Source organism: Salvelinus alpinus, chromosome 6 (assembly GCF_045679555.1).
Source record: "Salvelinus alpinus chromosome 6, SLU_Salpinus.1, whole genome shotgun sequence".
NCBI classification, from domain to species: domain Eukaryota; kingdom Metazoa; phylum Chordata; class Actinopteri; order Salmoniformes; family Salmonidae; genus Salvelinus; species Salvelinus alpinus.
In genome coordinates, this window is record NC_092091.1 from 21,640,849 (window position 1) to 21,667,718 (window position 26,870).

General features: G+C 44.3%; 1 protein-coding gene across 3 annotated transcripts in view; it reads right to left on the bottom strand.

The window, feature by feature from the left end:
• LOC139578354 (transducin-like enhancer protein 4) overlaps positions 1 to 26,870 on the bottom strand; it is an 84,542-nt gene that overhangs the window by 19,663 nt on the left and 38,009 nt on the right. For 2 of the 3 annotated variants that reach the window (XM_071405826.1, XM_071405823.1), the window contains exons 5-10: positions 14,473 to 14,535; positions 10,565 to 10,639; positions 9,667 to 9,844; positions 9,097 to 9,113; positions 7,055 to 7,192; positions 4,479 to 4,532 (exon numbers count right to left, since the gene is read on the bottom strand). In XM_071405826.1, coding sequence (XP_071261927.1) covers positions 4,479 to 4,532; positions 7,055 to 7,192; positions 9,097 to 9,113; positions 9,667 to 9,844; positions 10,565 to 10,639; positions 14,473 to 14,535 — 525 coding nt within the window. The remainder of the gene's footprint in view (positions 1 to 4,478; positions 4,533 to 7,054; positions 7,193 to 9,096; positions 9,114 to 9,666; positions 9,845 to 10,564; positions 10,640 to 14,472; positions 14,536 to 26,870) is intronic. The other variant, XM_071405824.1, reaches the window with a different exon arrangement.

Consider the following 26,870-nt stretch of genomic DNA (forward strand, 5'->3'; position numbering starts at 1 on the left):
AATATAATTACAAAAATCCAGCCATGGCCATTTTTCATTTTGACAATACATATTCTGCTGGTTAAAGCAACAGGGATGTTAGTCCATCTACTGAGGTCGGATTGAATTGATTTGAACATTCTGTTAAAGTTTCTAGAAACGGTTTTATATAAGGAAGAAAATCTATTACACCCAAATATTTAAAATGGGACATTATTGGGATTCCAAAAGCAGAGATGGAGTCCTCCATCTGGGTCTTGAGAGGAAGTAAGGCTGATTTGGTTCGATTAATTTAATAACTTGAGATGAAGCTGAATTTATCGATTATCTTCAATGCATTTGGGAGTGATTGAGATACAATGTCTAGATATAGTAAAATATTGTCCACGTATAATGAGATGAAGTGATCAGGGAAATTGGTATTATTTCCTTCAATGACAAATTGCCTGGGCCAGGGGTTCCATGGATAATACAAATAACAAAGGAGAAATCAGATCACCTTGTCTGTTGCTTATTGTGATTCTGAATGATCAGAGCAGATATTGCCTATAATATCCACGGCTGAGGGATTGGCATATTTAGTGTTTTAATCATATTAATGAAATTGGAGGCCAATTCCCATATGTTCGAAGACAGACCAGAGATATGACCATTCTAGTCTATCAAAAGCTTTTTCTGCAACAGGAGATAAAACAGCCCAAGGCGCTGTTGTTTCTGATGAAGCATTTAAGATATGTAATAGTCGACGGAAGTTATCCGAGAATAAACGTTTTTTAACAAACCCACTTTGGGTAAGGAAGTCTCAAGACGGGACGACAACATTTTGGAAAACTGTTTGATATCTGTGTTTATCAAGATAGGGAGCGATAGTGAGAACACTGGGAACACTCCTTACCTTTAAAAAAAAACTAGCTAAATTTGTGGTGTATTCACATCTCCCAAATGAACCTTTGTGAACGGCTGTGTTAATCATTTCAAGCAATAGTGGACCAAATTGATTCCCACATTTTAAATAGACCTTAAGGGGGAATCCCATACAGGCGATTTTCCTTTATTCATTCTACCCAATGCCCTTTTGAGTTCATTGAGAGAGATTTGGGTCCCAGCGAGGCGGCTTCCTCTGTTGAGAGAAGAGGAGTTCTTAATTATTTTAGAAAGGCCTTAGTCTGACATTGTGTGGATTTACAATCAGAGGTGTACAGTTCTTTATAGAAGCGGGATAATCTTTGATTAATTTGGGTTCTGATAGTAATTCCCCTGTTTCAGATTCAATAGTTGCTATATCAGCTAATTGATCATTACTGCATAGCTTGTTGGCCAGTAAATGACTGGGAAGATTACAATGGAAGTAATGGTTGAGTCGAACTCGATGGATGGCAAATTCTGCTCTCGGTCATATTAATAAATTAAGTTCTGTCTTGACTTTGGAAAGAGTAATAGCTACCTGGTCTGAAAATAGTATTTGTTGTGAATGCTCTAAAGTAGTTAACAACATTTCCAATTCTGATATCTTCTTGAATTGTAATTTATTCAACCCAGATGCAAATACAGTTGCCTTGTTTTTTATAAAACATTTGGTAGCATCCCATAGAATCCAGGAATCATCGGTTGAATTTGTATTGATCAATATGAATTAGTTTAGCTTTAATTTCAAATTGATCACAGAATGTAGGATTCTGTAGTAATGAAATGCTGAATCACCATCTTGTGGCTCTTTTATGAGATTTATGAGATAATATAAAATCGATTCGGGGGAATGTTTTAATTCCTGTTTGAGTAGACTTGTGTACTCATTTGCTTATGGATTATGTGCTCGCCAGGCATCAATGAGGTTGTAATCAGAAAGCATATACCGTTGAAGTCGGAAGTTTACAAACACCTTAGCCAAATACATTTAAACTCAATTTTCTGACATTAATTCCTGAAATGTAATCCTAGTAAAAATTGCCTGTCTTAGGTCAGTTAGGATCACCACTTTATTTTAAGAATGTGAAATGGCAGAATAATAGCAGAGAGAATGATTTATTTCAGCTTTTACTTCTTTCATCACATTCCCAGTGGGTCAGAAGTTTACATACACTCAATTAGTATTTGGTAGCATAGCATTTAAATTGTTTAACTTGGGTCAAACGTTTCAGGTAGTCTGAAAATAGCTTCCCACAATCAGTTGGGGGAATTTTGGCCCATTTCTCCGGACAGAGCTGGAGTGACCGAGTCAGGTTTGTAGTCCTCCTTGCTCGCACACACTTCAGTTCTGCCCACAAATGTTCTATAGGATTGAGGTCAGGGCTTTGTGATGGCCACTGCAATACCTTGACTTTGTTGTCCTTAAGCCATTTTGGACTTTGGAAGTACGCTTGGGGTCATTGACCTATTTGCGACCAAGCTTTAACTTCCTGACTGATGTCTTGAGATGTTGCTTCAATATATCCACATAATTTTCCATCCTCATGATGCCATCTATTTTGTGAAGTGCACCAGCCCCTCCTGCAGCAAAGCACCCCCACAATATGATGCTGCCACCCCGTGCTTCACGGTTGGGATGGTGTTCTTCGGCTTGCAAGCATCCCCCTTTTTCCTCCAAACATAACTATGGTCATTATGGCCAAACAGTTCTATTTTTGTTTCATCAGACCAGAGGACATTTCTCCTAAAAGTACGATCTTTGTCCCCATGTGCAGTTGCAAACCGTAGTCTGGCTTTTTTATGGCGGTTTTGGAGCAGTGGCTTCTTCCTTGCTGAGCGGCCTTTCAGGTTATGTCGATATAGGACTCGTTTTACTGTGGATATAGACTCTTTTGTACCTGTTTTCTCCAGCATCTTCACAAGGTCCTTTGCTGTTGTTCTGGGAATGATTTGCACTTTTCGCACCAAAGTACGTTCATCTCCAGGAGACAGAACGTGTCTCCTTCCTGAGCGGTATGACGGCTGCGTTGTCCCATGGTGTTTATACTTGTGTACTATTGTTTGTACAGATGAACGTGGTACCTTCAGGCGTTTGGAAATTGCCCCCAAAGATGAACCAGACTTTTGGAGGTCTACAATTTTTTTTCTGAGGTCTTGGCTGATTTCTTTTGATTTTCCAATGATGTCAAGCAAAGAGGCACTGCGTTTGAAGGTAGGCCTTAAAATAGATTCACAGGTATACCTCCAATTGACTCAAATTATGTCAATTAGCCTATCAGAAGCTTCTAAAGCCATGACATCATTTTCTGGAATTTTCCAAGCTGTTTAAAGGCCCAGTCAACTTAGTGTATGTAAACTTCTGACCCACTGGAATTGTGATACAGTGAATTATAAATGAAATAATCTGTCTGTAAACAATAGTTGGAAAAATTACTTGTGTCATGCACAAAGTAGATGTCCTAACCGAGTTGCCAAAACTATAGTTTGTTTAACAAGAAATTTGTGGAGTGGTTGAAAAAATAGTTTTAATGACTCCAACCTAAGTGCATGTACACTTCCGACTTCAACTGTATGTTGGAGAGCCTTGGTGTGTGGACAGTAGTTTATCTTATTAGATTTGTCCCGCATGTCCAAAATGGCATTCATGTCTGTCAGATGGAATTGAGTTTATTCTAACAATATGGTGTTCAGAAAATCAAAAAATGTAGGGATCATATGAATTTGGAGCGTACACATTAATAAAGGCAATTTTCCGTAAGAATGTAATATGAGCAAAACATTTTAGTGAACTGGCAATTCGTAACATTTGAATCGATTTTCTGACCGATGCATACTACATTTAGATGGGTTTGGGGTCTGCGGACCGATGATGCACTTGTATCTTTTATAGATTGTTTTTTTTACTCCTTTTTCTCCCCAATTTCGTGATATCCAATTGGTAGTTACAGTCTTGTCTCATCGCTGCAACTCCCATACGGACTCGGGAGAGGTGAAGGTTGAGAGCCGTTTGTCCTCACAACCCATCCAAGCAGCACTGCTTCTTGACACAATGCCCGCTTAACCCAGAAGCCAGTCACACCAATGTGTCAGAGGAAACACCGTACACCTGGTGACCATGTCAGCGTGCATGCGCCTGACCCGCCACAGGAGTCGCCAGAGCATGATGGGACAAGGACATCCCTGCTGGCCAAACCCTCCCCTAACCCGAACGACGCTGGGCCAATTGTGTGCCGCCCCATGGGTCTCCCGGTCGCGGCCGGCTGTGACAGAGCCTGGACTCGAACCAGGATCTGTAGTGGCACAGCTAGCACTGCGATGCAGTGCCTTAGACCACTGCGCCACTCGGGAGGCCTGATGCACTTGTATCTTAAACATTTGAATCGGGGACCCATCCGTATTGGTGAATTGTTACATTCCTAATATCACTCATTGTTTGTTTTCCTCTAGCAGTTACATGGGGTCAGATGACGTTGCATGTAGTAGGTGCTGATCTAAGGCCAGTTTAGTCTTTTCCCTCTGACGGGTTTGGTTAGAATTGGGAGAGGGTAAGCTCATCCAAGATCTGTGTCTACGTATGACTTGGTTATTCTTACTTCATTAGAGACATCAACCACCAGGTTATCCTCACTCTTGTCCCCATCACTGTCCTAAGAGACACAGAGGAGAGAATGTCAGGTACACACTCTCTCTCACGTAAACAACATTGCCCACCCTTCACGCCTTCCCTCTGTCAGCCGTACACACAGACTAACACACACACTACACACACCCAGGCTTGCACATATACACAGATATGCCCACCCCTCCCTCCCTTTCTCTGTCTGTTTGGCCATATTACTACTTTATTCCTCTCTCTCCCTTCCTCTCTTCTTCTCCCCCTCGCTCTCTGGGAATAGCGGTGACAGCGATGGCACTTAATCACCATGGCAACAGTGCGTTGATGTGATCGTGGCCTGATATTCCTATTGACATCACGGTGGAGTGGCATCACCCCCTAATTATATTGAGCCAGATCAGAGCCATGTTGGAGAGGAGAGGAGACTATTCAACATCCTGCACGTAGACCGACCGGAGCTAGGAGAAAAACATCCTGGACGTAGACAGACCGGAGCTAGGAGAAAAACATCCTGGACATAGACAGACCGGAGCTAGGAGAAAAACATCCTGGACGTAGACAGACAGGAGCTAGGAGAAAAACATCCTGGACATACACCGACCGGAGCTAGGAGAAAAACATCCTGGACGTAGACAGACAGGAGCTAGGAGAAAAACATCCTGGACGTAGACAGACAGGAGCTAGGAGAAAAACATCCTGGACGTAGACAGACAGGAGCTAGGAGAAAAACATCCTGGACGTAGACAGACCGGAGCTAGGAGAAAAACATCCTGGACGTAGACAGACCGGAGCTAGGAGAAAAACATCCTGGACGTAGACAGACCGGAGCTAGGAGAAAAACATCCTGGACGTAGACAGACCGGAGCTAGGAGAAAAACATCCTAGACGTAGACAGACCGGAGCTAGGAGAAAAACATCCTGGACGTAGACAGACCGGAGCTAGGAGAAAAACATCCTGGACGTAGACAGACCGGAGCTAGGAGAAAAACATCCTGGACGTAGACAGACCGGAGCTAGGAGAAAAACATCCTGGACGTAGACAGACCGGAGCTAGGAGAAAAACATCCTGGACGTAGACAGACCGGAGCTAGGAGAAAAACATCCTGGACGTAGACAGACCGGAGCTAGGAGAAAAACATCCTGGACGTAGACAGACCGGAGCTAGGAGAAAAACATCCTGGACGTAGACAGACCGGAGCTAGGAGAAAAACATCCTGGACGTAGACAGACCGGAGCTAGGAGAAAAACATCCTGGACGTAGACAGACCGGAGCTAGGAGAAAAACATCCTGGACGTAGACAGACCGGAGCTAGGAGAAAAACATCCTGGACGTAGACAGACCGGAGCTAGGAGAAAAACATCCTGGACGTAGACAGACCGGAGCTAGGAGAAAAACATCCTGGACGTAGACAGACCGGAGCTAGGAGAAAAACATCCTGGACGTAGACAGACCGGAGCTAGGAGAAAAACATCCTGGACGTAGACAGACCGGAGCTAGGAGAAAAACATCCTGGATGTAGACAGACCGGAGCTAGGAGAAAAACATCCTGGACGTAGACAGACCGGAGCTAGGAGAAAAACATCCTGGACGTAGACAGACTGGAATTAGGAGAAAAACATCCTGGACGTAGACAAACCGGAGCTAGGAGAAAAACATCCTGGACGTAGACAGACAGGAGCTAGGAGAAAAACATCCTGGACGTAGACAGACCGGAGCTAGGAGAAAAACATCCTGGACGTAGACAGACCGGAATTAGGAGAAAAACATCCTGAACGTAGACAGACCGGAGCTAGGAGAAAAACAACCTGGACGTAGACAGACAGGAGCTAGGAGAAAAACATCCTGGACGTAGACAGACCGGAATTAGGAGAAAAAGATTCTGGACGTAGACAAACCGGAGCTAGGAGAAAAACATCCTGGACGTAGACAGACAGGAGCTAGGAGAAAAACATCCTGGACGTAGACAAACCGGAGCTAGGAGAAAAACATCCTGGACGTAAACAAACCGGAGCTAGGAGAAAAACATCCTGGACGTAGACAAACCGGAGCTAGGAGAAAAACATCCTGGACGTAGACAAACCGGAGCTAGGAGAAAAACATCCTGGACGTAGACAAACCGGAGCTAGGAGAAAAACATCCTGGACGTAGACAAACCGGAGCTAGGAGAAAAACATCCTGGACGTAGACAGACAGGAGCTAGGAGAAAAACAACCATTACATCATGTAGTACAGAGAGGGGAGTGATCAACAGAGCTCCCTGTCCAGCCTGTTTTAAAAACACAACATCTCCCTTCACGAGAGGCTACACTGATGTGATATTTAAGGCAGTTCTCATAGAGGAGCTATGTCAATCAGAATACTCACTCCACAGAAAGAGAGATCATGTTCACTAGGGTCATCTATTTTGGCCATTGCATGTCTTACCCTTCCAAGCTAAACACATATTTGACTAGCAGAATGACTGTGACCCCTGGTTGACCTGTGATGTCAGAGACTTGGGGCTGATCCAGCGTTAATACTGCAGTGCAGGTTTAATTGAATGGCATACGTACGTAGTGAGGTGGGAGGGGCTCCTTATCATCACAGCGCCTCCTCTTAGCGTCGCCCCCTCCCTGGGAGGAGGAGTACCCCCCCGACGGGCCCTGGCGCTCCTCCACTTGCTGGCTGTCTGTCGACGACACAGACTTACTCTGCACACACACACACACACACACACACACATATCGCATAAAAAAGAGCAGACACACAACAGGTAAGTCATACAGAAAATGCAATTAAACAACACATTAAAAGTGTATTAACTTTCTCCCTGACACGGAAAAGCTCATATGACTCTCAAATATGACTCTGATCATTTTTTCAAGAAGCCAATTTTCTGGGTATTTATACTAGAAAGAGCATGGTGTGATCACCATAACAGAGGAATAAAACATCAAAGTGGAGTATTATTTCTGGGGTCTATGTGGGCTAACTATATTCTCTTTCATCGGTTGACTCCTATGGAACGTTCTGTTCTTTTGAACTGTGGAGGACACAGACAGGAAGCTGGTTGGACGGACGAGACCAGAACACACAAAGAACCACAGTTTTCTCAACAAACTCCCAGTCTTCTCCTCCATCTGTCCCTCCCTCTTCTCTCCCGCTCTTTCCCTTGCTTTTTCTTTCTTCCTCTCCATAAAAAAAAAAAAGAAAGTCACATAAGCACAACTTAACAAATAGCAATTGATATGCATCTCTCCTTCCTCCCTCCCTTCCGCCATCCATATTTTGGAGGACGTTATCACAGACACGACCTATTTAAGATCAGTACATTAGTATAAGGGCGTTAATTCTCTAGAGTAAGACGTTGGGGGGGGGGGGGGGGGGTGTTATAAGCTGACATGGAATTGTTTTAAGATGGTCATATGTATCATTTAGCTATTTGATTTTAGTTACAGTCTTGTCTCATCACTGCAATTCCCGTATGGACTCGGGAGAGGCGAAGGTCGAGAGCTGTGCCTCCTCCAAAACAACCCAGCCAAGCCGCACTGTTTCTTGACACAATGCCCACTTAACCCGGAAGCCAGCCGCACCAATGTGTCGGAGGAAACACCGTACACCTGGTTACCATGTCAGCGCCCGACCCGCCACAGGAGTCGCTAGAGCATGATGGGACAAGAACATCCCTGCTGGCCAAACCCCCCCCCAACGCGGACGACGCTGAGCCAATTGTGTACGGCCCCAGGGGTCTCCCGGTCACGACTGGCTGCACAGAGCCTGGACTCAAACCAGGGTCTCTCGTGGCACAACTAACAACTGCGATGCAGTTCCTTAGAGCATTGCGCCACTCGGGAGGCCCCTTGGTAATTTATATTCTAAATACAAATATTTTAATAAAAACGATATATTCATATATATAGTTTTCATTTGTTATATCTGTGTCTATATTGTCCATGAGTTTCTAGTGTATAGACCATATGGTTCAAGAGAAAAATTGGCTAATTAATGAAAAAAGCATCTAATCAACAATGGCATTATTTTCAATTAACATTGTAACTCGTCCAACTACTGTCTTTTTTCATAACTGCCACCAGTTTGACGCCAAAACATTGACAACAAAGACATATTAACATAGTGAAATAAGTGTGTATATTATATTAAGGATATTTCATGCTGAAACCCTCATATTAAACACCAATGGTATTCACTAAGTTGATGGTTTACATTTAGGATCATGTTTAACAGCTTTGTTTTGTTAAATGTTTAACAGCTTTGTCATTAGTTATTTAATTATTTCATATAGGCCAGAGAGAGGGCCAGAGATAATTACAGACACTTGTGATAATTTGAAGTACTCAAAAGGGCCGCTATATGTCTTGTAATACTTTACATATAATACTTGAAAGATACCAAACCCTCTCTTTGCAACCCTACCATTGGGCCTAAGTTAAGGAACAATAGAACTGTTCTACTGTTGTACTAGCTATACTAACTCTGGTCCTGGTCCTATTAATGGAAACTCCAACAAAACAGACCCTTTTAGAGGTCCTCTTTAAAGAGGGTCTCACAGTCACACACACACACACGAACGCACACACACGTTGGGGTTACTTACCCTGCTGGGCGCAGCCTCTGTGAAGGGAACAGAGAGAGGGAAGGAGTGGTAGAGGGGGTGAGGGGTAGAGGGGGTGAGAGGGAAGGGGTAGAGGGGATTGACGTCAGCATAGATAATAATAACAACAGCCCCACAGCATGCCAAGGTCAACCTGAAAAAGGCTGTCCCAGTGCAATAAAAACACAAGCTTTGTATTGTACATGTTTCCAATCTGCAGTGCTGCCCTCTCCGTCTCTGTCTCCACTCCTCAGAGACACAATGCTTTCCGTCTTCCCGTTCATTCATTCAGCACTCATCTGTCTGCTCAGTCTCTCTCTCATTCTTTTTCTGCACCAGGGTCCTACAAGTTTAACATCTAGTCACCCTCCATCAATACAGCCTCGCAGGCAACAGAATGACATTTGTTAGTTGTTCTATGTTTAGTGAGCGCTGTTCCTCAAAATATTCCGCCACCCTTTGAGTTCAACAAAAGTTCAACCAAGTGGTTATTTTGTATCAAAAGTTGACACATTTCAGTACTACAGTTCTTCACCAGTGTCCTTCACGTGGAGGTCAGTGAGTGAGTAGTACCTCTTAGGTGCTCAGGGTCCAGGTGGTTGCGTTCATCCTTGGAGGCCAGGTGGGCTGAGACCCCCATGGCTCCAGTAAGGGCAAGCAGACCTGAACCTCCCCCCAGAGAGAGGCCTGACGGGTGGGGAGTCAGGGGAATACCTGGGGTGTGGTGAGACAGGTGCTGGAGCTGCTGCTGCTGTACACCAGGGAGACAGGGCAGGGGGAGAAGGAGGACAGAGAGAGAGAGAGAGAGGGAGAGAGAGCGAGAGGACAGGGAGAGAGAGAGCGAGAGGACAGGGAGAGAGAGAGCGAGAGGACAGGGAGAGAGAGAGCGAGAGGACAGGGAGAGAGAGAGGGAGAGAGCGAGAGGACAGGGAGAGAGAGAGCGAGGACAAGGAGAGCGAGAGAGAGGACAGGGGGAGCGAGAGAGAGGACAAGGAGAGCGAGAGAGAGGACAAGGAGAGCGAGAGAGAGAGAGGACACAGGGAGGGAGAGAGAGATAACACAGGGAGGGAGAGAGAGAGAGGACAGGAGGAGGAAGATAGATTGGGAGTAGGAGGAATAGAAAAATAGAGAAAAGAGAAAGAGTGGGGCAGAGGGAGAGAACAAAACAGAGGGGGGAAAAAGAGATGGGATGGAGGGAGAGGAGAGGAGGGGGGTACCGACAGATAAAGAGAGGCTATTTTCTTGGGTCTTATTACAGCTTATTTTAGTGTGTGTGTGTGTGTGTGTGTTACAGTGAGAGCTTGTCGGAGCTCTGATCACATTACACTCTACTTACACCTCGGCACTTTAAACACTGCAGAGAGAGAGGTGTGCATGCCCCTGTAGACTGTGTCTTTGTGTGTGTGTGTTGATGTTGATAGTGTCGCTGTTGGGGGTGTGAGGGTTGTCATGGTGACCAGAGGTGACTCACCCCAATGATGGCGTTGAGTTCGGCCATAGTGACCTGTTTGGCCCTCTCCACTGCCTGGACCACCTGCTGTTGATGCTACACACACACACACACACACACACACACACACACACACACACACACACACACACACACACACACACACACACACACACACACACACACACACACACACACACACACAGGTTATTTATCCCGCTGTGTGCTTCTCATAACACATAGACATACACAATATACAGTGCCTTGCAAAAGTATTCATCCCCCTTGGCGTTTTTCCTATTTTGTTGCATTACAACCTGTAATCGAAATTCATTTTTTATTTGTATTTCATGTAATGGACATACACAAAATAGTCCAAATTGGTGAAGTGAAAAAAATTACTTGTTTCAAAATATTCTAATTTTTAAAAAAGAAGAAAAAAAGAAAAGCAGTGCGTGCATATGTATTCACCCCTTTGCTGTGAAGCCCCTAAATAAGATCTGGTGCAACCTTCAGAAGTCACATAATTAGCTAAATAAAGTCCACTTGTGTGCAATCTAAATGCCCCAGAGTCTGCAACACCACTAAGCAAGGGGCACCATCAAGCAAGTGGCACCATGAATAGCAAGGAGCTCTCCAAACAGGTCAGGGAAAAGTGGGGGAGAAGTACAGATCAGGGTTGGTTTATAAAAAAATATCAGAAACTTTGAACATCCAACGAAGAACCATTAAATCCATTATTAAAAAATGTAAAGAATAGGGCACCACAACAAACCTGCCAAGAGAGGGCCTCTCACCAAAACTCACAGACCAGGCAAGGAGGGCATTAATCAGAGGCAACAAAGAGACCAAAGATAACCCAGAAGGAGTTGCGAAGCTCCACAGCGGAGATTGGAGTATCTGTCCATAGGACCACTTTAAGCCATACACTCCACAGAGCTGGGCTTTACCTAAGAGTGGCCAGAAAAAAGTAATTGCTTAAAGAAAGAAATAGGCAAACACGTTTGGTGTTAGCCAAAAGGTATGTGGGAGACTCCCCAAACATATGGAAGAAGGTACTCTGGTCAGATGAGACTAAAATTTAGCTTTTTGGCCATCAAGGAAAACGCTATGTCTGGCGCAAATCCAACACCTCTCATCACCCCGAGAACACCATCCCCACAGTGAAGCATGGTGGTGGCAGCATCATGCTGTGGGGATGTTTTTCATCGGCAGGGACTGGGAAACTGGTCAGAATTTAAGGAATGATGGATGGCGCTAAATACAGGGAAATTCTTGAGGGAAACCTGTTGTTTCAGTCTTCTAGAGATTTGAGACTGGGATGGAGGTTCACCTTCCAGCAGGACAATGACCCTAAGAACACTGCTAAAGCAACACTCGAGTGGTTTAAGGGGAAACATTTAAATGTCTTGGAATGGCCTAGTCAAAGCCCAGACCTCAATCCAATTGAGAATCTGTGGTATGACTTAAAGATTGCTGTACACCAGTGGAACCCATCCAACTTGAAGGAGCTTGAGCAGTTATGCCTTGAAGAATGGGCAAAAATCCCAGTGGCTAGATGTGTCCAAGCTTATTGAGACATACCCCAAGAGACTTGCAGCTGTAATTGCTGCAAAAGGTGGCTCTACAAAGTATTGACTTTGGGGGAGTGAATAATTATGCACGCTCAAGTTCAGTTTTTTTGTCTTATTTCTTATTTGTTTCACAATAAAACATAATTTGTATCTTCAAAGTGGTAGGTATGTTGTGTAAATCAAATGATACAAACCCCCCCCCCCCAAAAAAAAAAAAATTATTCCAGGTTGTAAGGCAACAAAATATGAAAAATGCCAAGGCGGGTGAATACTTCCGCAAGCCACTGTATACACAATAGTATGTGGACACCCCTTCAAATTAGTGGATTTGGATATTTCAGCAACACCTGTGGCTGACAGGTGTATAAAATCGAACACACAGCCATGCAATCTCCATAGACAAACATTGGTAGTAGAATGGCCTTATTGAAGAGCTCAGTGACTTAAAACGTGGCACCGTCATAGGATGCCACCTTTCCAACATGTCAGTTCGTCAAATTTCTGCCCTACTAGAGCTGCCCCGGTCAACTGTAAGTGCGGTTATTGTGAAGTGGAAACTTCTAGGAGCAACAACGGCTCAGGCCTCACAAGCTCACAGAACGGGACCGCCGAGTGCTGAACCGCCTAGCGCATAAAAATCATCTGTCCTGAAGCAACGTCAGCACAAGAACTGTTAGTCGGGAGCTTCATGAAATGGGTTTCCATGGCCGAGCAGCCGCACACAAGCCCAAGATCACCATGCACAATGCCAAGCGTCGGCTGGAGTGGTGTAAAGCTCACCTCCATTGGACTCTGGAGCAGTGGAAACGCATTCTCTGGAGTGATGAACCACCCTTCACCATCTGTCAGTCCGACGGACAAATCTGGGTTTGGCGAATGCCAGGAGAACAATACCTGCCCAAATGCATAGTGCCAACTGTAAAGTTTGGTGGAGGAGCAATAATGATCTGGGGCTGTTTTTCATGTTTTGGTTAGGCCCCTTAGTTCCAGTGAGGACAAGTCTTAACGCTACAGCATACAATGACATTCTAGATGATTCTGTGCTTCCAACTTTGTGGCAACAGTTTGGGGAAGGCCTTTCCTGTTTCAGCATGACAATGCCCCTGTGCACAAAGCGAGGTCCATACAGAAATGGTTTGTCGAGATCGGGGTGGAAGGACTTGACTGGCCCGCACAGAGCCCTGAACGCAACCCCATCGAACACCTTTGGGCTGAATTGTAACACCGACTGCGAGCCAGGCCTAATCGCCCAACATCAGTGCCTGACCTCCCTATTGCCTTGTGGCTGAATGGAAGCAAGTCCACACAGCACTGTTCCAACATCTAGTGGAAAGCCTTCCCAGAAGCGTGGAGTCTGTTATAGCAGCAAAGGGTTGACCAACTCAATATTAATGCCCATGATTTTGGAATGAGATGCTCGACGAGCAGGTGTCCACATACCTATATTGTACCTGACATGTGTTTTGTAATCTCATTCACAAACACACCGTTTGCCACATACTGTTCACATAATACAAATATCACAACAAACACTCGCTGAAGAAAACATACTGTATGCACATGCAGTACTAATGTATGCACTGATTGAGCTACCAGACACCCACGTGGAAAAAAAGGTCACATACCCACACAAATGTACGCAGCAGGACTACACACTCAAACGACCCAAAACCTACACCTATTTACTCATTCAAATGTACACACACACACAGACACACACACACAGACACACACACACACACACACACTGCGTAAACACACACACTGCGTAAACACACACACACACACAGAGGCAGTAGGCAGTATTGAGGCAGTACACACAGAGGCAGTATTGATCAATGTAAAACAGTCGCCAGCTCTGTGACCTTCCCTTCAGTGGACACACACTTGTCACCGGACACACACACACACACAAAAACAAACAATGTATTATAAAGCCAGTGCAGCCAGGTTTTTACCTACGATCGTTGTTCATCACATTTTTGTCAAGAACATGGTAGTCAATGGGATTTCAGTCAAACATATTAACCCAATTTAAAATAACATGGTAAGAAACTGATTTGGGTCATTGTATGTGTTGATAGATCAAATAACTACCATGAGCTATGGAACAAAAGTTAAGGAAGAAAAACAGCATATAAATGTAAAAGGCAACCTGGCAAATATAAATGAATTGTAAAAAACATATTTAAATTACAGAAACAACATGCTCATATGTCTTGACAAACACAGACCAATATGTTCATATGTCTTGACCATGTGTTAGCCATGTGTGTGTGTGTGTGTGTGTGTGTGTGTGTGTGTGTGTGTGTGTGTGTGTGTGTGTGTGTGTGTGTGTGTGTCAGTGATACTTACCTCCTGAGATAGGAAGGGGATGATCTGAGCACAGATGGCACTGAGACGCTTCACAATCTCTGCCTGCAACACACACACACACACACTTCAGTCTCATCTTATGTTTCATACAAGGTAATATAGCACAACATTATTCATGCCCCTTGGGTCATCAGGGTAATTTTCTTCAGGGAAGCAGCAGGAGCAACAAACACATACATCAATGAAAGTACAGACACTTTGTCCATACCATCTCATACAGTTATCAAAGTTAGATCATTTCATTGAGGCAAATCCGGTTAGTAAACGTGATGGAGGTAGTTCGGTGACAACTTAGCTCCTCAAGCTCATACCTTGGCTTTAGATCAGCGGACTAACAGTCATGTGGCATGCAGGTGACCTGGTTTCAAACCCAGCCTACCACAAGTGAATGAGAGAGAGAAAGAATAGAGAAAGAGTATGAGACCGGAAGAAAGAAAGTGGAAGAGAGAAGCTTTGAAAGCCCAGCTATGTTATTAGACTCCAGTTTCTCATGCAGCTCTCTCCCTCTCCTCACTGCATTCAATGCCATTCTTTCATCCATTTTCTCTCGCTCGCCGAGGCCCATTGAAAATTCTCTCTCTAGACGTGAGGAGTCGAGGACATTGAATTGTTGTCTATTCTACATACACACACATGTACACACGCATGCACACGCATGCACACGCACACGCACGCACACGCACGCACGCACACACACACACACACACACACACACACACACACACACACACACACACACACACACACACACAGAAAAGCACTAATGTGGCAACACACACGACATATGGTACAAAGGATAATGTACAAATGAGCATCCACACACACGTCTACGCACACACACACACACTACATGCTTCACCTATTTCTGCCCTGAGACTCATTATGTTCTCTTCTTCACTCAGGCGTTCTCACCCTCTTTAACAGCCTTCCCACTGAGCCATTATTACCCTATTCATCCTTTTCCTTCCTTCCTTCATCTCTCTCTATCCTCCCTCCCCTGCCTGCATCCCTGCCTCCCTCCCTCCGTGATGGTTGTCTATTTGTGTGTCCTCCATCCCTCCAATCTAACACATGTTTCTGACACACAAAGGGAGACAAACGAGATTAGAGGACACAGGAAGTCCTGACACCCCCTCTACACTGACTGACAGGAGCTTATTTATACACACACACTGCCAGCCTGTCCCATCTCAATACAGGCCAAATTATACAACACAGCTCTCTGATAGATACATCGCTCTGTTCAAAGGGTAGAGAAGACCTAGCTAATTATATAATGTGGGTGTGTGTGTGTGTAGACTGGCTTGTGTGTGTGTGTGTGCGTGGTGAAAGGGAGAGAGAGGACGTGAAATAGTCAGAAGAGAGAAAGCGAAGAGGGAACAGGGACTCTCCTATTGGCCTTGAGACAGAGGGGGTTTATTTTCACTGGACTGTGTCTACAATAAACTGTATTGATGCTGTGCAACAGTAATACATGTAGCTAGACACAGACAGAGATGCATACAAAGCTCTTCCTCGTTCTCCTTTTGTCAAATCTGACCATAACTCTATCCTCCTGATTCCTGCTTACACGCAAAAACTCAAACAGGAAGTACCAGTGATGCACTCAATACGGAAGTGGTATGAAGCCGATGCTAAACTACAGTACTGTTTCGCTAGCACAGACTGGAATATGTTCCGGAACTCATCCGATGGCATTAAGGAGTTAACCACATCAGTCACTGGCTTCATTAATAAGTGCATTGACGGCGTCATCCCCATTGTGACCGTACGTACATATCCCAACGAGAAACCATGGGTTACAGGCAACATCCGCTAAAGGCTAGAGCTGTTACTTTCAAAGAGCTGGACACTAACACGGGTGGTAATAAGAAATCCTGCCAAGCTCTCCGTCGAACCGGCAAACTGTCAATACAGGACTAAGATCGAATCCTACTACATCGGCTCTGACACTCGTCGGATGTGGCAGGGCTTGCAAACTATCACGGATTACAAAGGGAAACCCAGCCGCGAGCTGCCCAGTGACGCAAGCCTACCAGAAGAGCTAAATGCCTTCAATGCTCGCTTCGAGGCAAGTAACACTGAACCATGCGTGAGAGCACCAGCTGTTCCGGATGACTGTCTGATCACTCTCTCCGTGGCCGATGTGAGTAAGACCTTTAAACAGGTTAACATTCACAAGGCCGCAGGGTGAGACGGATTACCAGGGCACGTACTCAGAGTATGTGCTGACCAGCAGCCAAGTGCCTTCACTGACATTTTCAACCTCTCCCTGATCCAGTCTGTAATACCTACATGTTTCAAGCAGACCACCATAGTCCCTGTGCCCAAGAACGCCAAGGTAACCTGGCAGTGTGGTGCCAGGAAAACAATCACTCCCTCAACGTCAGCAAGACAAAGAAGCTGATCGTGGACTCCATAGTGGGAAAAGTACCCAATTATCATACTTGAGTAAAAGTACTTTCATTTCATTCATTGTTGCTATAACAGCCTCTCTCTTCTGGGAAGGCTTCTACCCCCAATAGTTAGTTAAATAGTTAACCAAATACCTACCCGGAATATCTGCATTGACCCTTTGCACAAACTTTTTTTTTCTAATCACATACGCTGCTGTTACTGTTTACTATATGTTACTTAATTCTTAGTTATGTGTACAAACTGTATCTACCTCAATTACCTCTTACCCCTCCCTGCACATCGACTCAGTACTGGTGCCCCTTGTACATAGCCAAGTTATCATTACTCATTGTGTATTTATTATGACTTTTATTATTACTTGTTTTACTTTTCTATTATTTCTCTATTTTCTTTCTATCTGCATTGTTGGGAAGGGCCTGTATGTAAGCATTTCACTGTTAGTCCACACCTGTTGTTTCCAAACATGTGAAGAATAAAATGTTATTTTATTTTATTTAGACAGAGAAACTAATAATTTAGTTGTTGACGAGCCAACAACACAACTATGACTGCAACTGATCCTGGATCTGTCAGACAAAAGTCTTGGCAGCCTGCTACAAACAGAAATTAGCACTCCTTCCTCTCCTTCATCCCTTTCACTCTCCCTCTCTTTCTCCAGCGTTGGCCAGTTGTCAGCAATAACATGGACTTTCTCTGCCAAACGAGTGCATAACATGCTGACCACATGGCTCGCATTACGCATTACACATACATGTTGTTATTCAATCATTTCATCCAAACTGTGCGTCAACAAGCATCTTAAAAAAAAATTCCGCTCCGTGTCGACAATAAAGGGTCCAGGCCAATTGGCAAGGGCGGTATTGTAGCCCTAGAATTAGCTGGTATATGGGCCTAGCTCGAGGCTAGCTCAAGGCTAGCTGGTGCTTGCTTCTGGACAGAGGTGTTCGCTAACAGTAGCCACTCGTTTGCAGCTAGCTAGCTGCGATGACCCGGTGTAATGATCCAGAGCGGCAGGAATCCAGTGATGTGGTAGAGAGAAGCAGTCCGATGTGCTCTGGATTGACATCGCGCTGTGCAGACTGGCAGGTATTGTCCGAGCTAAGGGTGGCTGGTGACCGAGAAAAAGGTGAAGACAGCTAGCTGTGACTAACAAAGACTAGTAGCTAGTTAGCTGGCTAGCTCCTGATGGAAGTTCCAGTTATAAGGAATAAAAATAGCAGATCCGTACCACAGGTGAGGCGTGTTGCAGGAAAGTATATTTAGTTCGTAGATAGAAAGTGAGATTAAGATATACGAAAAAGACCAGCTATTTACACGGGATAAGACAAAGACAAACACACATGTCCGACTGCTACGCGATCTTGGATCAATGTCTGCGTAGCCAGGCACTAAAATAGAACTTGACATGCTGCAAGTCCCGCCTCTCCCATCTCCTCTTTGGGTTTTAGGAGCATATACCCACGTGGCTGATTGAAAGATGAACTGAGGTCCACACTCTAGTCCAGTTGGTGGTGGTAATGCACCTTAAAGTTGGTTGCCAACCGCCATATAAAGTCCACAGAAGAAGAAGAAGCCTGAAGGAGGAGAGATTACTAGAAACTGACAAAATGTCCCCTTTTATCTGTGGATTAATTGTTGGAGTAGAGAACACACGATTTTGTGTGACTCAAAATGGGTTAAAATTCTACAAAGATCCCGGAAAAAAAGGACCTTCTGCGTTTCAGATAAAATAACAACCCAATGTTTATATCCCAGGACAAATTAGCTAGCAACGGCAAGCTAACTGAATGTCCATGAATGTTTAAAGTGTTTCGACCTGTCCCCAAATTAATATAGTTGGTTCAGAGTTCGTTTTGATATTTCAACCTGCGTGTCCTGATCGCGTCTGGTGTGGATGGACAGAATCAACATGCGCGCGACGGCGGACGCACACGCCCAGTCTAGTCAGCATGTAAGGGAGTTTTGGCAGGGCTGTGAATAGAGCGATGGATGAATGGGTGGATGGATACAAAGGAGGAAGAGAGCGCTGGTCAATAAACACCTGAGGATAAATAATCTGCCAACAGAACACTGCTGTCTCTTTGTCTGGCAGAGGGGGGGTGGAGATGAGGAGGAGAGGAGAGAGAATGTCAGTCTATGTTAAGCTACATTTAGAACAGAGCAGCAAATCACCCTAAATTCTTACAAAATGAGGGAGGAAGAGAAGATGGATGGATGAGAGGGAGGACAAGTACCCAGTCCTCTGGAGGCTGTGGAGCACACCAGTCAATCACTGCCTGAGGGAGACACAAACGTGAACGCATGCACACACACACGTACGCAGTTACGCATGCGCACACACACCTACACTCAGCGTGCTCGCCAATCATCAGATATGTTTCAGAGTCACAATTAACACAGTGAGCTGAAACACAAGAGTCATTACTGAAACTCTGAAACTAATGCAAGTGGATCCTCAGTATGACATAGACAAGCTGCAGTAAGCTTTTCTGGAGTATTTACTTTATAACACAATGCAAATGCTTTGCTAATAAAGCTTTGTGAAATGTAATGTGATTGGAGTGGGGGGGGGGGGGGGTGCATTTGGGCAATGCCAGCTGTTTCTTTCCCCGAGGCCCAGTGTGGCTGTGCTGGTCAGCTTTAGAGAGAAGAGGTGGGTGAGAGTGTGTGTGTATATGTGGGTGTGTGTTTGTGGCATGTGCATGTGTGTGAGTATTTAATTTTATGTGTTTGTGCATGCCTTCCTGACTGCAATGCATCTCAGTGCATCTCAGTGTATCTCAGTGCATCTCATTGCATCTCAGTGCATCTCAGTGCATCTCAGTGCATCTCAGTGCATCTCAGTGCATCTCAGTGCATCTCATTGCATCTCAGTGCATCTCAGTGTATCTCAGTGCATCTCAGTGCATCTCAGTGCATCTCAGTGCATCTCATTGCATCTCAGTGCGTCTCAGTGCGTCTCAGTGCGTCTCAGTGCGTCTCAGTGCGTCTCAGTGCGTCTCAGTGCGTCTCAGTGCGTCTCAGTGCGTCTCAGTGCGTCTCAGTGCGTCTCAGTGCGTCTCAGTGCGTCGCAGTGCGTCTCATTGCGTCACAGTGCGTCGCAGTGCGTCTCAGTGCATCGCAGTGCATCTCAGTGCATCTCAGTGCATCTCATTCTATCGCAGTGCATCTCAGTGCATCTCAGTGCATCTCAATGCATCGCAGTGCATCTCAGTGCATCTCAGTGCATCGCAGTGCATCGCAGTGCATCGCAGTGCATCGCAGTGCATCTCAATGCGTCTCAGTGCGTCTCAGTGCGTCTCAGTGTATGCTTGCGCACCTACATGTGTGTTTAGCAGGAGTCCCCCCAGCCCCCTCAGCCCTGTAGCACCAGAGAGAGAGAGAGAGAGAGAAATCATATCTACTGGGTGAAATACCACAGTGTGCCATCACAGCAGCAAGATTTGTGACCTGTTGCCACAAGAAAAGGGCATCCAGTGAAGAACAAACACCATTGTAAATACAACCCATATTTATGTTTATTAATTGTCCCTTTTGTACTTTAACTATTTGCACATCGTTACAACACTGTATTTAGACAAAATGACATTTGAAATGTCTTTATTATTTTGGAACTTCTGTGAGTGTAATGTTTACTGTTAATATTTATTGTTTATTATCTACTTCACTTGCTTGGCAATGTTAACATATGTTTCCCATGATAATAAAGCCCTTGAATTGAGATCCTGGTCAGGCAGCCTAAGTCTAGCCTTATCTCCCTCCCCCTGCTGCCTAACACCATGCCCAGACAGGACACGGGTCTGCGCCATCGTGAGCAAATTGATTTTGTCCCCCGACACAAAACGCGATCCCGACACGCAGGTTGAAATATCAAATCAAACGCTGAACCAATTCTATTAATTTGGGGACAGGTCGAAAATAAATTAAATATTTATGGCAATTTAGCTAGCTAGCTTGCAGTTGCTAGCTAATTTGTCCCATTTAGCTAGCTTGCGGTTGCTAGCTAATTTGTCCTGGGATATAAATGTTGAGTTGTTATTTTACCTGAGATGCACAAGGTCCTCTACTCCGACAAATTAATCCACACATTAAACGGTCAACCAAATCCTTTCTAGTCATCTCTCCTCCTTCCAGGCTTTTTCTTCTTTGGACTTTATATGGCGATTGGCATCTACTTTCATAATAAGGTGTATTACTACGACCGACCGAAGTTCATCTTTCAATCACCCACGTGGGTATAACCAATGAGATGGCATGTGGGTATCTGCTTCTATAAACCATGGGAGGCAGGACTTGCACCGCATTCAGCGTCACAAATAGAACTGACTTCTGTTTTAGCGCTTGGCAACGCAGACGCTCGTTGGCGCGCGTGAGCAGTGTGGGTGCAATGATTGAATAACATGTATGTGTAAACTTATTTTGCAACGCACGCGACGCGAGCGGTGTGGTCAGCATGTAATGGAACTGCTCTCCTCTCTCTGCAAACACTTTAAGACAAATATTAGTGACCAATGACGCACTAACGAGCCACTGGTTGTGGTCACAGCCACAGATCAATAAAATAACTGATCTCTTTCTCCCTCACCTATTCTTTCTCTCACTCTTTCTCTCTGTGCACTTAGACTCTCTGTTTATCTTTCTCTTTCCTCTGTGCAGTTGGTCTCTCTCTCCCTCCCACTTTCCCTCCTCTCTGGGCAGAGTGCCAGCCCCTCTTCCTGGCGCTGAGCCAGCAGCCCCCCTTCCATCCTCTCTGATTGATGGCCCCTCTATTCGGGAAGAGGAGGAAGAGAAACACACAGAGGGAAAGAGTAAAGGAGAGCAGTAAAGCAAACATACACAAGCATGCGCACATGCACACATACACGAACAACAAAACACAAACAGTGCAGAACAGAACACACACACACACACACACAAACACACACACACACACACACACACACACACACACACACACACACACACACACACACACACACACGACCTACAGTACCAGTCAAATGTTTGGACACACCTTCTCATTCAAGGATTTTTCTTTATTTTTACTATTTTCTACATTGTAGAATAACAGTGAAGACATCAAAACTATGAAATAACTCATATGGAATCATGTAGTAACCAAAAAAGTGTTGAACAATCAAAATATATTTGAGATTTGAGATTTTAAAAGTAGCCGCCCTTTGCCTTGAGGACAGCTTTGCACACTCTTGGCATTCTCTCAACCAGCTTCATGAGGTAGTCACCTGGAATGCATTTCAATTAACAGGTGTGCCTTGTTAAAAGGTCATTTGTGAGATTTCTTTCCTTCTTAATGCGTTTGAGCCAATCAGTTGTGTTGTGACAAGGTAGGGGGGTATACAGAAGATAGCCCTATTTGGTAAAAGACCAAGTCCATATTATGGCAAGAACAGCTCAAATAAGCAAAGAGAAATGACAGTCCATCATTATTTTAAGACATGAAGGTCAGTCAATCAGGATCATTTCAAGAACTTTCAAAGTTTCTTCAAGTGCAGTCGCAAAAACCATCAAGCGCTATGATGAAACTGGCTCTCATGAGGACCACCACAGGAAAGGAAGAACCAGAGTTACCTCTGCTGCAGAGGATAAGTTCATTAGAGTTAACTGCACCTCAGATTGCAGCCCAAATAAATGCTTCACAGAGTTCAAGTAACAGACACATCTCAACATCAACTGTTCAGAGGAGACTGCGTGAATCAGGCCTTCATCGTCAAATTGCTGCAAAGAAACTACTACTAAAGGACACCAATAATTAGAAGAGACTTGATTGGGCCAAGAAACACAAGCAAAGGACATTAGACCGGTGGAAATCTGTCCTTTGGTCTGATCAGTCCAAATTTGAGATCTTTGGTTCCAACTGCCGTGTCTTTGTGAGACGCAGAGTAGGTGAACGGATTATCGCTGCATGTGTGGTTCCCACCGTGAAGCATGGTGGAGGAGGTGTGATGGTGTGGGGGTGCTTTGCTGGTCAGTGATTTATTTAGAATTCAAAGCAAACTTAAGCAGCATGGCTACCACAGCATTCTGCAGCGATACGCCATCCCATCTGGTTTGCACTTAGTGGGACTATCGCTTGTTTTTCAACAGGACAATGTCCCAAAACACACCTCCAGGCTGTGTAATGGCTATTTGACCAAGAAGGAGAGTCATGGTGTTGCATCATTTGACCTGGCCTCCACAATCACCCGACCTGGTTTGGGATGAGTTGGAACGCAGAGTGAAGGAAAAGCAGCCAACAAGTGCTCAGCATATGCGGGAACTCCTTGAAGACTGTTGGAAAAGCATTCCTCATGAAGCTGGTTGAGAGAATGCCAAGAGTTTGCAAAGCTGTCATCAAGGCAAAGGGGGGCTACTTTGAAGAATCTGAAATATTCAATATATTTTTATTTGTTCAACACTTTTTTGGTTACTACATAATTCCATATGTGTTATTTCATAGTTTTGATGTCTTCACTATTATTCTACAATGTAGAAAATAGTAAAAATAATGGAAAACCCTTAAATGAGTAGGTGTCTCCAAACTGTTGATTGGTGCTATATGTAAGCAGACTCACACAGTGAAACCCAACAAACAGTTATCCTTGTGGAGACCAAAACATTTATTTCCATTCAAAATCCTATTTTCCCTAAACCTAACCCTAACTTTAACCCTAAAACTAAACCTAACCCTAATTGTAACCCTAAACCTAAAATAGCTAAATGTCTCCACTTTGTTTTAATATCCTTGTGAGTACATCTGGTCCCAACAAGGATCGTTAAACCAACACACACACACACACACACAGTGGCTCTTAAGCAGACAGAGAAGCCTTTATAGGGCATCTGTAAAAATGCAGGCCTGCGGACAAATTTCTGCCTGGGTCCCAGAGTTTTTAACAATATCTCTCGTAGGCTCCCCAGCAATATAATGTGCTTACCCATTACTCTGACATTCATATTCACACACTGCCAACTTACCAGCTTGGCCTGACAGACTGCTTCAGCTTTAAACTCCTGTCCACCACAAAGCAATTATACAGTACACCGCTAGCCCCGTACACTGGCCACACACACACACACACATACACACACACATATAGAAATGATACATACATACAATGTGGAAGCATCACACACATATACACTGTGGTAGTACACACACAGCAAAGGAGTGTACCATACCGTACAAACGCAGTAACATACTTGCACACACACGCAAGCAAACACAGACATTTGTTTATGCTTTCAGTCTCACACGCATATATAAACAGGCTTGCATGTGCACACACCTGTAGACACACACACAGATGCATTCACACACGTACACATACACACAGATGCATTCACACACGTACACATACACACAGATGGGCTCACACACAAACACCCAGCAGGGCGTGTGCAGCTACTCAGATGCTTTTTGATCGAGTGACAAACCCATTATGCTAAAAGACTAGCTCCCTGGGAATCTCCCTCCCTCACTCCCTAAATGAGCTCTGTTACACACACACCTCTGGATTCAGGTCATAACGCCAGCCAAGCACAACCAGAGGAGGATGTGAATTAATATGAACTACATATAAACATGCACTGGGCTGTCTGAGCACATAGCTAGCGGTAATTAGGCATGAGCGAACAAACACACATTTATATTATGCAGATGCTAGAGCACACACACTCACACACTTTTTATAAAACCCTCTCACTTTCTCAGTCTCTAACTCTCTCTCTCTCGCACACACACACACACACACACACACACACACACACACACACACACACACACACACACACACACACACACACACACACACACACACACACACACACACACACACACACACACACACACACACACACACACACACACACACACATATGGATGGAACAGGAAGGCACGCCAGCTGCTTCATCTGTCCTTAGGAGTCTACTGGGGATAGAGCAGAGCAACTCTAAAAACATCCCCCCAGCCTTCCGTAGGCAGTAATCACTAACTACAGTGCCTTCAGAAAGTATTGATGCCTCCTGACTTATTACACATGTTGTTGTGTTATACACTGAATAGATTTTTTGTCTCTCACCAATCTACACACAAAAACAACGTTTTTTTAGAAATGTCTGCAAATGTATTAAAAATGAAATATAGAAATCTCATTTACATAAGTATTCACACCCCTGAGTCAACAATACATGTTAGAATCACTGTTGGCAGTGATTACAGCTGTGAGTCTTTCTGGGAAGTCTCTAAGAGATTTGCACACCTGGATTGGGCAATATTTGCACATTATTATTTTTTTAATTCTTCAAGCTCTGTTAAGTTGGTTGTTGATTATTGCTAGACAACGTTCAATGTTGTCTTGGTAAGCAACTCCAGTGTGTATTTGGCCTGCTAGAAGGTGTCGGAAGGCAGATTGTTGGAACGCAGATTGAGTCAGGTTTTCCTCTAGGATTTGACCTGTGCTTAGCTCTATTCCATTTATTTTTATTTAAAAGAAATAACTAGTCCTTGCCGATGGCTACCATACCCATAACATGACGCAGCCACCTCCATGCTTGAAAAGATGAAAAGTGGTACTCAGTGAGGTGTTGTGTTGGATTTGCCCCAAAGATAATGCTTTGTATTCAGGACATAAAGTACATTTCTTTGCCACATTTTTTGCAGTTTTACTTTAGTGCCTTATTGCAAACAAGATTAATGTTTTAAAATATTTGTGACTCGTTTCAGGAAACGAGGTGTATGTTGCACATCACTACTTCACAGGAGAGGCATTTGAACGTAAACATTTCTTTTAGTATCAAAATGCATTTTTGGGCAGAAATGCCTTCTGGAACATGTGAACTTTAATTTGCCTTAATTACTAACTTGTATGTCATCTGTAAGTACGAATAAAATCATTCAATTATGAGCCTAGTTGGTTTAGCCACGGAAAAAGACAGGAACCTTCCCGCTGGCCATGATTGGCTGAAATAATGGCTGGGTTGGACATGCCGAGAGATGACTTCGGAATGGTCTGCCATGCAGGATGCTTATGTCTACAACATGAGCTACTCAGTGTGTGTAGATAATCTTTTCTACTGTAGCTTTTTTGAAAGATATCATGAAGAACTGCAAAAGTGTTGTTACTGCTCTCCACTTTCTGGAGGACGATTGTGCCATGCTGCTGTAACCGATGTGAAATGGCTAGCTAGTTAGCGGTGGTGCGCGCTAATAGCGTTTCAATCGGTGACGTCACTTGCTCTGAGACATTGAATTAGTTGTTCCCCTTGCTCTGCAAGGGCCGCGGCTTTTGTGGCGCGATGGGTAACGATGCTTCGAGGGTGACTGTTGTCTATGTGTGCAGAGGGACCCTGGCTCGAGCCCAGGTAGAGGCGAGGAGAGGGATGGAAGCTATACTGTTACACTGACTCTCTGACTCTGAAAATTAATCCGATGATTTAGGAAAAAACATTTTCACTGAACCAGATATTGTAGTCTTCTGATGACAGTGATTGGGAAGAAACGTGGATCAACAGTGTTGCTGTCACGGAAGAAGTTGACCGAGTTTTGAAATCAGTTGAATGCCTGGTGGAAGCAGATTATGATAGCTAAGGAGATCGAAAAAATTATGGCGTTTGATTGAAAATATGCGAAGGGAGTCGAAAAGAGAACATAGTTGTATAAAACACCTCTCTCCGAATTACATCTTCAAACTAAGGGCAACCATGGCATCCGTGACAAAGAGGGAGAAGCATTCATCCATGTCTAGCTAGCTACATTTTCAGATATTATACATTTCTAATTTTGTCAAAGTCGTTTCCATTGCAAGTTAAAGCATACTGTTAGCTTGTCAGCTTGTTATCTGTAGATAACATTACGTGTATGATCTGTGTAGTAATATTATTCATATCTCAGAAATCCATTTGCATTGCTAGTTATAGCCTAATGTTAGCTAGCTAGCTAACATTAAACCTAGTTGGTTAGC